We start from the raw sequence: 15,323 nt of genomic DNA on the forward strand, positions 1-15,323 counted from the left end.
GAGCAAAATCCTGAGTCGTATTTAACATATAAATAGCATTCATTATGAAGTCCGTATTTTTTAAGTATGTCATGTCATTCGATCGGATCATTGTCTACCGATAATGGGTTTCGTCCAAATGTCCGGTCCCAATTACGTTCTTATTGTATGTTGTAAAGAGAGTAACAATGAGTAGCAGTGCCCCCCCACCAAGCATCCTACACTGAGAGAAAAATAGCTAAACTAAACAATTTGATCCCGTAAAGCCATTCTTGTTAAAGGAACGCAATTTATCGTTTGATTTACCATAAATTGGGAGCTATAACAATTTCTTAATAGTTGAGCATCCTCCTGGCTCTTATACGAATTTTGTAGGAACGGTAACTATATTTATAGTAATGTTTCTTACCACTTTGGAATAGCTAGGTTACCTTTTTAAATATTGTCAACTTTCGTTGCATGATGTTATTATTTACTCTACTTTTCGTAACTGCAACAATATTACCGGTACAACCGTTTAACATTGCGGTTTGATTAGATCGACTTCCAATTTGTCCCGAACGTTACTAAAAACTTTGTTCGAGTTAGTTCCGGCGGCACCGTTAGATGGCCAGGATTTCTTGCAAATGATGCGGATCGCTGGTTTGCATATAAAATTCTCCTCCATCCCTAACCGACGCCAAGACATGCGAGAATATCAATGAATTAAGCATAACAAGGTTGTTAATCGACGATAATTATAACATTTGTCCTATTATTTTAGTGCAGCGGACTATCCATTTTTCGAACAATAAGGATACGCCAGTTATACTATTATTTCAGAAGAAATCTACCATGATCAAGGAAAGTGACAATTTGAGGATGCAGTTTGCGACTGATATGCGTCAACAGCCTGCCAATAAACGGCGACCAATTAGAGCTATTCATTTGTATCATTAGAAACGATGAGTTTGTTCCGATTAGTTCCCGCTCTTGACGTAACGGATTGCAGCGCTGCACTCATAAAACCCGGCACACGGCATTTCATAATTAGAAAGGATTACACGTTTTCACTTGTTTTTTTAGAATATTATAAATCATTAGACGTATTGAATTATTATTTCTTTTAATGCAGGTAAATTTTTTATGAAGATAATTCAACTTTTCAATTTGTACTATTATTTTCTTGATCGGGGCGGATTATACTATTGTTTTAACCCGACTGAATTAGAATTTATAGATTTAGAGTTGGCAACACTGAAACAAAATAAGTTTAATTAGCGTTGGTTATTATAAAAAATTATTTTTGGAGGCACAGTTAATAATCTACGGAACTATTCGCAACGGTTAATAATACTATCTGGGCATGTACAATGGAATATAAGATGATTTATCAGCTACGTTAACAATAATAAAATAAAACTTTACTATATAAATAGTAAAAAGTTTCGTTATTCTTCTTAGGAATGCTAAACGTAGAATAGTTCATTTTACTCCTCCCAAAAGGTAAAAAAATATAGTAACCGTTCCTAGATTTCCTCGTTCGGAAAAAAAAAAATTAATTTTGCTATAAAATGTATCCGAGTCCATTATGAAGCATGAAAATTAGTTGATAAATAGTTAATTTAATTAGATTTTTCTCTCAGGGTAGTTAAGCAAATGACCTTAGTCAGTGACTCCTTCTCACAGAAATGAGCTATTAAAAAAAATGATCCATCTCTCCCGGAATTTCTCTGCTACCAGAATGGGATAGGTTTTTCAGCAATTTTGTAGCAAGGACCTTTCCCTTGCTAGAAAATATTCACGAACCCTGGGATGGTATGGCATAAAATGGCAAGGACGAAGAAAGGACCGTATCTACATAAAATATAGTGAATTCAAAGAAATCTTGCAATCGCAACTACGGATTTCTCTCCATCATGTTGTAATATTAAAACGGATACGAAGTAGTCGCGTACATACGAATGGTCGATTTACCATGAAAATGCGAAACGCCATTCGCGTCGAGACTCTACCGTCAATAATGGATGCAACGATCCCATGATTTATGCAAAATACGGTCACTTTGGATGAATTATGTAGGATGTCAACGGCGAACTGACTGTAAGAATCGAAATGGCGACCCGAGGAATATCCCTAGGGAGTTCACCCCAGATTTTGGGGTGAGTTCTATATGGAAACGGTACACGTACTTCGAATAAATATTTGTTCCCTCATCTAATTAGCAACCCTTTTTCCTCTACTTCACCCAAAGTTCCAGAATCCTGAACGAAATTGGCTCTATACAAAGAAAGAGCAAAAACCCTAGTAACGCAAAATATTTCTCTTATATATTCTATAGGTATATTTAATGAATACCGTACATTTGGTCAATATTTAGCAGACATTTGAAAGATTTGTCCAACATTTACTTTAGATTAAGAGATCTAAAATGTTTCTTGAAATCTCAATGACACTTAATTGTAATCATTTATGAACACATAATAAAACGAAATTTTTGTACTTTACGATTATTATCGGACACTTCATTGGGTATCAAAAACACGAGAAATTTGTTAATATTTTCGTTCCGCTGTTTCATTACGGGAACAAAACGTGTGATTTTTATTTTAAATATTTTTAAAACGTTTATAACGTATTCGGCAGATAATGTTTAAGAACTATTTATATTAAAACGAAACGAAATGTTTTGTAAATCTGTAAGCAAAATATGAATGTGAAAGTGGCATCCGAGGAGTCAATTGTTCATGAAACTTTTCTCCGAACTGGGGGTACCGAATCGTTCCAAACTTTGCAACGTGAATATAGAGGCTGGAAGGAAGGGTCCGACGCCCGTGGAATTTCATTTGTCTTAACAAATTATAAAAATACATGTAAAGAAATATCCGCAACGGAAGTCCACTAACAACAATAACTAACCTTGAAAAGTCCAAAATCCAAGTTTGTCCTAGCAACAAACTTCTCAACAACCACGTCCAGTTTCGACGAGGAGGGGCGAATTTTGATTAAAGGCACACAAATCTCTTTTAACGTCTCTCAAAGTGTATTCATTCCATCCTTTATAAATACGTCCTTGCATATGTACTATCGCACTAATAAGTAAGCAAATGAAGCGAACGATCGGTAAACAAATAACGCGATAAATTTCCTTAAGCGAAGCGAATTTCTTTACGTGGACCGTATGGTTTTTGGCACAATCATAGGTTGTCCGATACGATCTCGCTTTAGGTGCACTGAATCTTTGTGTCGGGAACGGGGTGGTTCCATCCTGCAAGAAGCCACGCCCCCAAATCGCTACGCCCAGCATCGGTCGATTCGAAAGACCCGCCCCCAGGTAGTACGGTCGACTGCCGCCATTGCGCTCTCGAACGCAAACGAGCTCCTGGTATTGACGCGACTCAAGGCACCTGTGAATAGGACAGGGTTAGGTAATTTCACTTTTTTCGACGTTTTTCGTGAATAAGTATATTCAGGGCTGAGTAATTTAGCGTTTTTAAAGGTTTTTCACGTACATTCAGGGTTAGATCATTTCACATTTTTCGACGTTTTTCATGTATTGAATTAAAGAATAAGTTCCCGCCGTTTTTAACGTAACGTAACGTAATTAACACGGTGCGAACTTATTCCTCAACCTAATATATTCAAAATTTAGGAATTTCGCGTTTTTCGAGATTTTTCACGAATATTACGTTAACCATGTAGTTTACCGGAGAAAATAGTAGAAAACCAGTAAATTACGTTTCCAATATGATATACGTAGATATACGATATACGGTATCTGCTAGCTTATTAACGTCTTTTGGCACATTTGTACACACGCAAATATTTGTATGGAATAATAGATTAATTTGCCGTTCGGTACAAATTGAAACTCGATTTAACCAAACCGCGATGGTAAACGATTGTGCCGGTAATATTGTTGCAGTTACTAAAAGTAGGGTAAATAACGACATTTTGCAATAAGAGTTGACAATCTTTAAAAGATAACTATTCCAAAATAGTAAAAGCCATTAAGGTAACTTTGGGTGATAAGGCCCATGCTTGTATTTCATCATACAACAAAAGTGCAATGTTTGTGGCTTCCTCTGCCAATTAGTAGGACAAAGAAGAGTCCATTGGGGGTATTGTCGGGGCTGTAACGGGACCATGGTAAACCGAGATTGATAAGAAATATTTCCGAGGGAATTTTATAAAACTTGGTTGCAACGTTCGAGCTGTTTGTCCCAAAGTTTTGTAAAGTCCTACTCTGTCTAGCACGTATGTAGTACCTTATACTTGTCTCTACATACCGTTGTATGAGTGTTCTTAAAAAGGTTTGTTGTTTTCAAAATCATAATTTGGAAATGTAAATTGCGCCGAACGGGGAATAAGGGCCGGCATAGGGCAACATGGCGCAACCAAAGATCTTTTCCAAAAAGGACATGAAACTACGACTAGTTGCAATAAATACAACGTCGCAACAAAATTTGAACGAGATACCTTAAAAAAACGAAGCCTGGCCCCTCAAGGAAGACCAAAAACTGAGACCGTAGCCTTTATCAAGAAAATAGGATTACCGATACGCAACAACGGGCCCTGGTCAAGAAATGGCTTTACGAAGAATGCCCGAAGGCAACATTCGAGGATCTTGATGGCATAAATTGCCCTAACTGTGCAAATTAATGTGCATCATCCCATCGGTCTCCGTGAGCCTTAACACCTCCACGTTTTGGGAACAAAGCCCAGGAGTCCCATCCTGACATTTTTTAATTACATCTTTCTTTAGAATTATATTTTCTCTTTATAGTTCGTACCTAAAATAAACATTATTCATGTCCCCTCTGCTCATTTCCCCTTCCCAAAATCTTTATATTTTAGTTTTTACGAGCCTTTCAAGTTATTGTGGGCCTTATTACCCAAAGTTACCTTACTATAAATATTGTTACCGTTCCTAAACAATTCGTACAATTCGGAAATCAAGAGGATACTCAACTATTGAAAGATAGTCGCAGCTGCCAATGTATAGTAAATTAAACTATAAATTGCTTTTCTTTAAGAAAAAAAGCTCTAAGAGGGTGAAATTGTTCAATGGTAGAATCTCAAACACTCAATTAACAACTTCTAGATTGTAAATAGTTTTTTGACGATCCACTGCTAATTACGTGGCAACGGTTTGAAAGTTTGAAACTTTGTAGCATCGCGAACTGAAGGACGTCCGCGGCGTTTTGTCCAGGTCATCAATTTGATCGGATGACTACCCCAAGATGGTGTCATGGGGTGGGGTGTGTAAATAGCATAACACATGTAACTAATACCCGGAGACCATCCAGCATGGATTTAGAGAAGGGACGAACGAGGGATCCCCTAAACAGAATCCATATATAAAGCTTATCTTGTCCCGAGATAAGAATTATGGGTGGAACGCAATACGAACTGGAACAACAATTACGCTTCTTTGATAAATAAAAACCTACTTTTATATTATTTTTCATTGTCATTTACGGTTTCTGCGTAAACCAGGTATAGAGTGTTAATATTTGTAGTTCGATAATCATTTTTAACTCGAAAATGAATTGCTTAAAGTGTTAAGGTGATATGATAGTGGCATCTGAGAAAAAAATCGTTCGTGAAATTTTGTCCGAACCGGGGGTACCGAATCGTTCCAAACTTTGCAACGTGAATATAGAGGCTGGAAGGAAGGGTCCGACGCCCGTGGAATTTCATTTGTCTTAACAAATTATAAAAATACATGTAAAGAAATTTTTAAACGGTTCAAATTTCATGGGGGTCAGGACCTTCCTTGTTGCCTCCAAAGTCATGTTGTAAACTTTGAAACGATTTGGAAAAATGTGAGATTTCCGATTAATCTACAGTATTTACCGAGCTCCTTTTTTAACGTTTTATATGCCAGGGTCAATTTATTTTCTTCGCTTCAATAAATCAATGTAACAGTTTATCGATTGGACTAAAAATTATTTCTGACCCGATCATTTTACGGTAATATATATGGAATATTTTTTGAATATCTGAAGAAATATTCCTGTGGATATTATATGATTGTCCATCGGGCGGACATTCTGCGTATCTTAAACATTTCCATCATATTCTGTCAACAACGAAATATTCGCCGTGAACATTCGTAGAGGATCCATGGGTTCCAGGAGTGTTATCTGGGATTGAACTTTTGTCCAACTCGTTTCACAATGGGGACTTTTTTCGTCGCCTAATTTCCACGACGAAAAAGGTCGTTATGTCCATTTGAGGTGTCTTCCCGTTATGACGAAATATGTCGTCATACCCGGTTAACGGTCATAACGGATTAAGAGAGAAGGAAGCGATCAATAAATTCTGTCCAAATCTATCGAAACGGAAACGCTCGTCTTGAACGAATGATTTAAAGGAGGAAGAAGTGATCAAATGGGAACATGGGAAACGGACAAGTATCAAAAAATAAGTTCTGTCTAAATCTATCGAAACGAAAGCGCTCGTCTTGGAGAATAAACGCGTAATAATAATGATTCGAGAGAGAGGAGAAACCGAAGGGGACGAGTACGGTTTCGGAGGGCGTCGATCCGTGAAGTTGGCTTCCAGTAATCCCATTCTTTTTCACTTAGTCCCGAGTGAATGATCCCTCCGGGACCCTGCCCAGTTAGGAACCGGGATCCTAGCACGTGTCCAAATGGATTTACCGGCTACTTCAACATATGCGTTCAAACGGACAGGTCCGACATTTCGGAAGTAGCATTAAATAGCGGATAAGAACGCGTTACGATTCGGCTCCATTACTTGGACAGGAATATTGCCTTAAGGCAAGGTAAAAGTGGCGTTCGTGAAACTTATATACAAAGTGGCTGTATTTACAACGTAAATGTGAAGGAGATAGGTTCTGAAATTCATGAAATTTCCTTTTTTGTCCCAAATTTTCAAAACATCCATAAAGAAATTGTTTTAAATTGAAATTTTATGGGTGTCGGAACCATCTTCGTAGCTTCCGTATTCACGTTGTTAAGATGAAGTGAAACACGTCGAGGGACTTGATCGACGTCGATAAAGAAGATTTTTCTAAATGCCTATGTTGGCGACGTTCGTTTTTATATTGACAGCTACATCGAATTATATTGGGTATTGTCCCAAATGGCGTATTCCACCTGTCGTTTTCGTACAATAATTATAAAGAAATCAAAGTAAAACTCCAAAAATCCTCTGGATTCATGCTTTCTGGGGCCCTAATTGACTGCAGAGGGATCCCCTGCGCCATCTGTGATTTCCAGGTTAATTCAATTTTCATTTCGAGATCTCGTATTACCATTGTTTTGGCATAAAAGCGCATACAACACTTTTTTTGCCATTATCCCGTTCAAATGCGAATTTATCGATTACCAGAGTGTTCTAAATTGTCGTAAAATTGTCCTGACACTTTCGATTCTCATATCGGAGCCTTCGATAATTGTATATTGATCGAAATATGACGATGATTTCTCTCGACGCCATTTTGGTTCTGGTCTGGGCTGAATTAAAAAATTTCTTTACAAAATCCAAATTTTGTATGTGTCAGGACAATTCTTAGATGATCAGGAGTGATGTGTCAAAGTTTCGGACAGTTTGGTCTAATACCTTTTAAAAAAAGTGTTGTATTCGAATCTACTGATTTGAAGGGTGCTTCACTTCACCTTAAGTTTGAAACGATTTGGCACCCTCGGTTCGCAGAAGAATGTCATAAACGAAACCTCTTCGCGCCGCTTTCGTCTCACCTTAAGGCGAGGCTCTCGCTCGTGAAATTTTCCCCAAACTGGGTGGACCGAATCGATTTAAACTGTACAATGTAAATACGGAGACTGTAAAGAAGGTCCTTAAGGGGATGCGGAAGTGGCGTCAAAGAGGTCTCGTTTATGAAACTTTTCTCCGAATTGGGGGTACCGAGTCATTTGAAACTTTAGAACGCGAATATGGAGGCTATAAAGAAGGTCCTGACCCCCACGAAATTTCAATTTTAAGAAAATTTCTTTACGGACATTTTCAAAATTTTCGGATAAATCATGAAATTTCGCGAGCTTCGGGACCTACCTTAGGGTCCCCCAATTCACGTTGGAAGGTTTCAAACGATTCGGTACCCTCAATTCGAATAAAAGTTTCACGAACGATTGACTCCTCCGACGCTACTTTCACCTCCCCTTAAATAAGGAAACGAAATTGAGTAATAATTTATTTACGCGTCTTGGTGTTACCAGTATTGAAAATCTTTAATACTTTCTTCGGCAAGGCAACGGAAACAAATTATTCCCGTTCACAAATGTAGAAGAGTATTTAAAGTAATTAAATTATTGAGAAAAGTAAGCTTAGAAGTTCCATTCAATTTGTCGGCTCCTCTCCATTCGGGAACAACTTCGATACTTTAGTGGAACGTTTGTTCCGCCATTTCGATCGATAACGTTTCCGTAGACGTGCGTGCGTAGTAATTGGGGTAACATCGATCGTCACAAATGACTTTACTAGAAATGGTTTGGATACTATCGATAGTCGTTCTCTGGAGAATTTTGTCGTGACCGAAACGGTGGAAGGCCGTCGATTTCAGAATATCACCGGAAATCACTTCCGACGGTTCGCCATGACGGACCGTCCACTTCTTTGACCCGAAAGTTATCCGTTTATAAGTTCGTTGAAAAAAAGCATAAGTTTGAGGAAAATCTTCCGGAAATAAAAATGGGAGGACGCGAGCTGCACAATTTGAAGGAAATCAGTCGGCCGTTGGCAATCGCAAATTGGCTAGTTGGTGCCGGGGTCCTGGAATATCCGACCGGGCGACCAAGATATCTGTTCAGCTTCCTTTACTCCATGAGCTGTCTGGCGGCGTACTTTATGGCCCTGAATTTCTCCTTGCAACGATTGAAGCTTTTCTATGCAACGAGAGTCTCCGAAGCCGGCCGATTAACTTATAAAGCTCTTCTGTACGCGAACGTTCTCTTGACTTTGAGCGTCATTGCTTTTGGATGGATACGGAGAAAGGTAATGCCCTGGGAAGGCTGTCGTAAGTTGGTCGGGAAATTTAGAGAAAAGCTTCGCCAGAGTTGACAAATTCTTGGCCAAATCGAAGAGACGACGATGGACCCGTTGAGTGAGCAAAATGTGATTTGAAATACTTTCAAATTGGCACGGCGCGTAAAACAAACATCTAACAAAAGTACCGAACGTACTTTCGTTATGCCAAACGCGATAAGTTCTATTATTCGAGAAAATAATATTTATCACATCGAAGTGCCGAACTTTGTCTAAAGTCACTTCGAACTAAAGTCGAAGGCACGTTATATTAATTTGCTAACGCGTTGCTACTTTTACCGCTTCGTTTCTAACCGATATCAACAGGGTAGGGTACGTTCAGAAATTGTCCCTAATAATCGTTGAAAGGTTAATTCAATTTTCATGCAACCGCGGGCATACCCTTTCGCACAACCCCAAAATGAAAATCACTCCCGGTCGGTAGGATTAACGGGGACAATTAACCCAACTGCGTTTGTTAAGTCAAAACTTTGGTCATCTAAATACCTACCCTTCGATAAATGTAACTACGTTTAAAAATTCCATCGAAAAGAAAGCTGGAGCATCGTTATCCAAAGATACGAGAAGAGCCATTAAAAATAAAAAAAAATGGTACAATCTACTGAATTCCGCGTATGCGTTTTTCCTGGTAAAATATGATTTACGTAATCAATTTTCTTTTCCAAATTTTACTTATATGGGCAACGTTTCGCTTCGATTCCACTTCTCGCGGGTGGGACAAATTATCCGACCTTATTATAATAGCCGCATAGCCATAGATTTACCAGACACACCGTTTTAAAAAACCAGACGTGCCGTTCTAACAATAAGGAATATTTTGTTTTGACATCTACCGGGTTAAATAGTATTTATGTACTTTTATAAATGAAATATGAAAGATTTCTATCGTCACTTTTGTAAAGTCGAGACAATTTAGCCAACTTCACCCTAGATTATGAATGGAAGGAATATGTTTAATATGTTTAAGGTGAAGTGAAACACGTTGAGGAACTTGGTCGACGTCGATAAAGAAGATTTTTCTAAATGCCTACTTTGCCGACGTTTGTTTTTATATCTACAGCCGTGTCGAATTATATTGGGTATTATATCAAATGGCATACTCCACCTGTCGTTTTCGTACAATAATTATAAGGAAATCGAAGTAAAGCTCCAGAAATCCCCTGGACTCGTGCTTTCTGGGGGCCTAATTGACTGCAGAGGGACCCCCTGCGTCATCTGTGATTTTAGAGTCAATTAAATTTTCATTCCGCGACCTCGTATTACCATCCTTTTGGCATAGAAGCACATACAACACTTTTTTTGCCTTTATCCCGTTCATATGCGAGTTTATCGACTACCAGAGTGTTCTAAATTGTCGTAAAATTGTCCTGACCCTTTCAATTCTCATATCAGAGCCTTCAATAATTGTATATAGATCGAAATATGAGAGCACGACGCCATTTTGGTTCTGATCTAAGCTGAGTTAAAAAATTTCGTTAAAAAATCCAAATTTTGAATGTGTCAGGACAATTCTTAAATGATCAGGAGTGATGTATCAAAGTTTCGGACAGTTTGGTCTGATACCCTTAAAAAAAAGTGTTGTATTCGAATCTACTGATTTGAAGGGGGTTTCACTTCACCTTAATATGTTTAATACGTTTAATATGTTTAATATGTTTAATATGTTTAATACGTTTAATACGTTTAATACGTTTAACACGTTTGAAGGGGGTGAATTCGTACAGTCGTCGGCTGGGAGCATCGGACGATCTCATGGAGAAGATCGGGATCCCAAAGAATTACAGAAAAATTTTGATCAGGCAAATCATACACCTAGTGGCTGTCATCGTGCTTTTGCTGATCGTTATCGCGGTGAATTCCACTTGGATCTTGAATGCGGAAGTCGCAGGAAATATCAAGCTCTCCCTTGGAGTTTCTTTGTTCTACCCAGTCACGTTAATGTACATCGCTGATGTCTCTTTCATCAATTGGGTGTGGTATGCCGAATGCACCGGATCGTTTAGAAATTAAATAGGCAGAATTTCATTCTAAACCATACAAAAAGTATCGATAGAGCCGGAAAGCAATATATTCTTTATTTACACCAAAATAACCGAGAGATTTCTGACGGTTACGATATATGTATATGCCTAATCTCTTCAGTTTAGAGAAGTTATTAATCAACCAGAACAGACATATATTTCGCGTTTAGGAGGTAATAGCTATTTTCAATTGTTGCGTAACTGGAAAATTTCATTAAGTCAAAGAAATATATTTTTAATTCAAAGAAGAATTATTTGGCTCGATTCCAAAGGAACGTCGCATCCAATTTATTTCAGTTCATTTGAGCGAAATAATTATTCCGTGAATTAACGGATAATATTTCATTGATCCTATTCAACGAAATATATCCCTGAGTCCATGACATTCTTTTCTCGCAATCGGAGTACATTTTGTGGTCCCGGTATTTTAATGCTTTAGTTTAAAAAACTCATTAATAAATTGCAAAATCAACATTTTTGGTATTCGAAACATAATTAATTTAACCGATATCGTGATCGTATCTTTACCCCTATTACGTCAGTTAGAAAGTTAAAAGGCAGAATTCCATGAAATCCATTTATATATGGACATGTAGTACATGATTTTTTAATATTACTCTTGTATACTTTCGAACAGGTACTTAAAGACAAAGTTCAAGCAGTTAAACGTCTTCTTGTCGTCAATTTCTACCACCGATCTTCAGTTGCCGCGACACAGGAATGTTCTAAAGTGGAATGATACCATAATAAATGAATTTCCCTCCGGGATCGCCGACCAATCGAAAACGAACGATTCCTACAACATGATAAAAATCGCCAGGTAACCCTGACTTAAGGTGATGCGAAAGTGGCGTCAAAGAGGTATCGTTTATGACACTTTTCTCCGAACTGCGTGTACCGAATCGTCTCAAACTGGAAGCTACAAGAAAGGTCCTGAAACCTATGAAATTTCAATTTTAAGATCATTTATTTATAGCTATTTTCAACAATTTTAGTAACAAATGAAATTTCGCGAGTTTCAGGACCTACCTTACGGTCTCCTTATTATTGTGGTAAAATTGGAAACAAATTGGTACATCCAATTCGGAGTAAAGTTTCATGAAATATTGACCCCTAAGATGCCACTTTCATATCCTCTTAAGATGAAATGAAATGCTCCTCAAATCAGTCGATTCGAATAAGACTTTTTTACGGGTATTGAGCCGAAATGCCCGAAACTTTGACACATAACTCGTGACCATCTAGAAATTGTCCTGACGCTTAGAAAAAGATTTGAATTTTCGAAAAACCATTTTTTAACTAAGCTTAGACCAGAACCAAAATGGCGTCGAGCTCTCATATTTCGTTAAATATAAAATCATTGAGGTCTGTGATATGAGATACGAAAGTGTCAGGACAATTGTTCCACAATTTATAGAATACTCTGTTAATTGAGAAACTCGGATTTCAACGAGATAAGCACAAAAAAAGTGTCTTTTACGTTTCTGTGCTAAAACGATGGTAATATAAGGTATTTGGAACAATCTTTTTTACCAAAAAATCATAAATCTGCAGGATTTCGATAGTTTTATATCGTTATCTTTATCATGACTTTGCTGAAATGACATGGAACGCTTTAGTTCTATAATTCTCAACGTAGAGTGTAACAGACTTCCGAAAAAATATAATCGTCGGTAACGTGATCATTTGACAATTCAAAATGGCGTCGCCGCCGAAAAGGGTATAGATAAATTTTATCAGCGTCGATTAACACCTGTCTTTCGCTAATCCATCGGTGGTCTTAGATACGTGCAGTTGAATATTGTTTCTTGAAAAATATTGAATTATTTGCATAGGCAAGTTCATCTGGAACTGGTGAGAATTTCACACGACGTAAACAGAGCTTACGGTATTCAAATTCTGCTCTCCTTGGCCGCATCCTTTTCGCTGATAATCGGCCTCTTCTACAACGCATACGTCGTAGCCATTCGAATGCAGGTTCCTCTGCATGTACTAAATCAGGAATTGATGACAACTGCGTGTTGGTCTCTATTTTATGGATCCAAAATCGCGGCAATCAGTCATATATGTGCACTGACCAGTTCTGAGGTAAAAAGTCGATAAACCATTTTTTGGTACTTGCATCCCTATCGTTTGATTCAAATAGAGATACTGCCGTTGCAACACTTTTATGTATATTGGTTAACAACCAAATAATGCATGAATTTATCATTTTCCATGAATCTTTCAGGCGACAAGAACGGGGGACATAATTTGTGAGTTGCACGAGCCCTGTACCAGCAAACAATTTCAAATGGAAGTAAGTTATTAATTTCTCCAGTGAAAACAAGTTAAAAACATGTCTATAATAAACAGAGCATTTTCCATTCTGTACAATTCTTTAACGTGACGTCACGCTCGTCAAGAAATTAGAAATCGGAAACACAATTTCGGAAATTGTTAATTTATTAGCATTTACGGAGCTTTGTTCATGGTGTAGGATATGTGAGAATTTCCTTGCACGCCCTTCAAAATTCTTCCCTCGTCGATCTACAATATTCGATTAACATAGTGTTCTAAATTGTGTTGCCTAAGAGTGCCTTGAAGTTCTTCTTTTTCGATTCCAGCATTAAGGTGATGCGAAGGTGGCGTTAAAGATGTCTGGTTTATGAAACTTTTCTCCGAATTGGGTGTACCGAATTTTTTCAAACTTTGCAATGTAAATATGAAATCTATAAGGAAAGTCTTGACACCCATAACATTTCAATTTTTAAAAAATTGGTTATAAAAAATGAAATTTCATGAGGGTCAGGACCTTCCTCAAAGCCACCGTGAACATACGTTGTAAAGTTTGAAACGATTCGGTATCCCCATTTGGGAGAAAAATTTCATAAACGCGACCTTTTTGATGCCACTTTCACGTCTCCTTAAAGCATGAAAATTAATTTACATAAAAATTAATCTTTGCCCCTAGATTAAAGAATTTCTGCTGCAGTTAATTGAGAATCGTCTGGATTTTACCGCTTGTGGCTATTTCACCCTTGATTATGGGTTAATTCGAACGGTACGTAACTTTCTCGATTATGCGTATTATAAAATTAACTAGGAGGAGAACGAGTCGAATCGATTAATTTCTTAAGATGACGTGAAGGGCGTCGAACAACTAAATCATCGTCGATAAGAGGCATTCCTCTAACGGATATCTTGCCTGAAATAGCGCCCCATGTTACCTACATTTATATTTATATTAATAGCTATGCCGACTATTATACGGAATTGCATTTTCCATACATCGTTTCAGTAGAACGATTATTTCGTTTTTTAACGTTCTTTTCCCTTTTTCGGCTTCGAATGTATCATTTTCTCCAACCATCGTGTTATGAAGGATGCAGTGTAATTCCTGAAGCTCCCAATTGTTACCTTAGAATCTTTTGGAAGGGAACAATGGCAAAAACATGTGACTATTTGTATTTCCATGTTATAATATATTTATTACTTTATTTCAGGTAATTGGATCGATAACCACTTATTTGGTTATTTTTATCCAGATAGGTGACATCGCTCTCTCAGAGGCAGCTGGGAGTGTCGCTCCTGGCAACGTAACGGTATAAAAGATTTCATCATCCAAAGAGTCAATCTAAAGAAGAAAATGAAATGACCCTATGTCCCTGATATAACGATTACGCCGTTCGTCGCACGGAGAAAAATTTCTCTGATGAAACAAAGTGCCCCAGGGTATCGTTACAAGGGATACAAAAGTTTTATCATTTGCAGAGTTAAATTTCATGAGCACCACGTTCTTCCTTAGGGCCTTCACGATCACGCGTTGAAGTTTCAAGTGATTCGGTGCACCCAGTTTGGAGAAAAGTTTAATAAATATTAGTAGGTTTTTTTATATATGGAATGACCCTTTCCAAATCACCTTAAGTATTTTACGCAAAAAACCTCGAATGACGCGTCCCTGCCCAACCTTCCTGCATTAAAGAGGTTTACCAGTAATTCTTGCCGCATGCAACAACCCTTTCGGGAAGAAAGATCCTTTTTTTCAATTATTACGCAAGAAGAGTTCCTTTACGTATGTATTTTCTCGATAGAGAATAATGAGATCGCTCGACAATTATCCCAGCCAATTAGTCGAAATTGAAAGGCGACGGAAAGCGTTAACGCGTGAAATTTCCTCCCACCTTAATTTAATTCGTTCACAGCACCGTACAGACCATAATGGACCATTAAACGCCACACCTGTTCGAATAAGCTTCCGCTGTATACCTTAAATCATACCTGTATATGTGTAACATCTAGACCTCGCTTTGGACCTCCCACTCCCAGATT

The 15,323-nt window shown here is 37.8% G+C and overlaps 1 protein-coding gene across 1 annotated transcript; it reads left to right on the top strand.

The window, feature by feature from the left end:
* Positions 1-8,637: 8,637 nt before the first annotated feature.
* On the top strand, positions 8,638-14,863 carry LOC105697796 (putative gustatory receptor 28b; the record flags this gene model as incomplete). Its single annotated transcript, XM_012421450.1, has 8 exons — positions 8,638-8,940; positions 10,699-10,967; positions 11,650-11,832; positions 12,848-13,100; positions 13,243-13,311; positions 13,966-14,055; positions 14,498-14,563; positions 14,855-14,863. Coding segments are annotated over exons 1-8 (1,242 nt in total), but the record flags the coding sequence as incomplete, so codon positions are not given.
* Positions 14,864-15,323: the final 460 nt, after the last annotated feature.

The sequence above is a fragment of the Orussus abietinus genome, unplaced genomic scaffold (assembly GCF_000612105.2).
Source record: "Orussus abietinus isolate OABI.00-Male unplaced genomic scaffold, Oabi_2.0 scaffold119, whole genome shotgun sequence".
Classification (NCBI taxonomy): Eukaryota; Metazoa; Arthropoda; class Insecta; order Hymenoptera; family Orussidae; genus Orussus; species Orussus abietinus.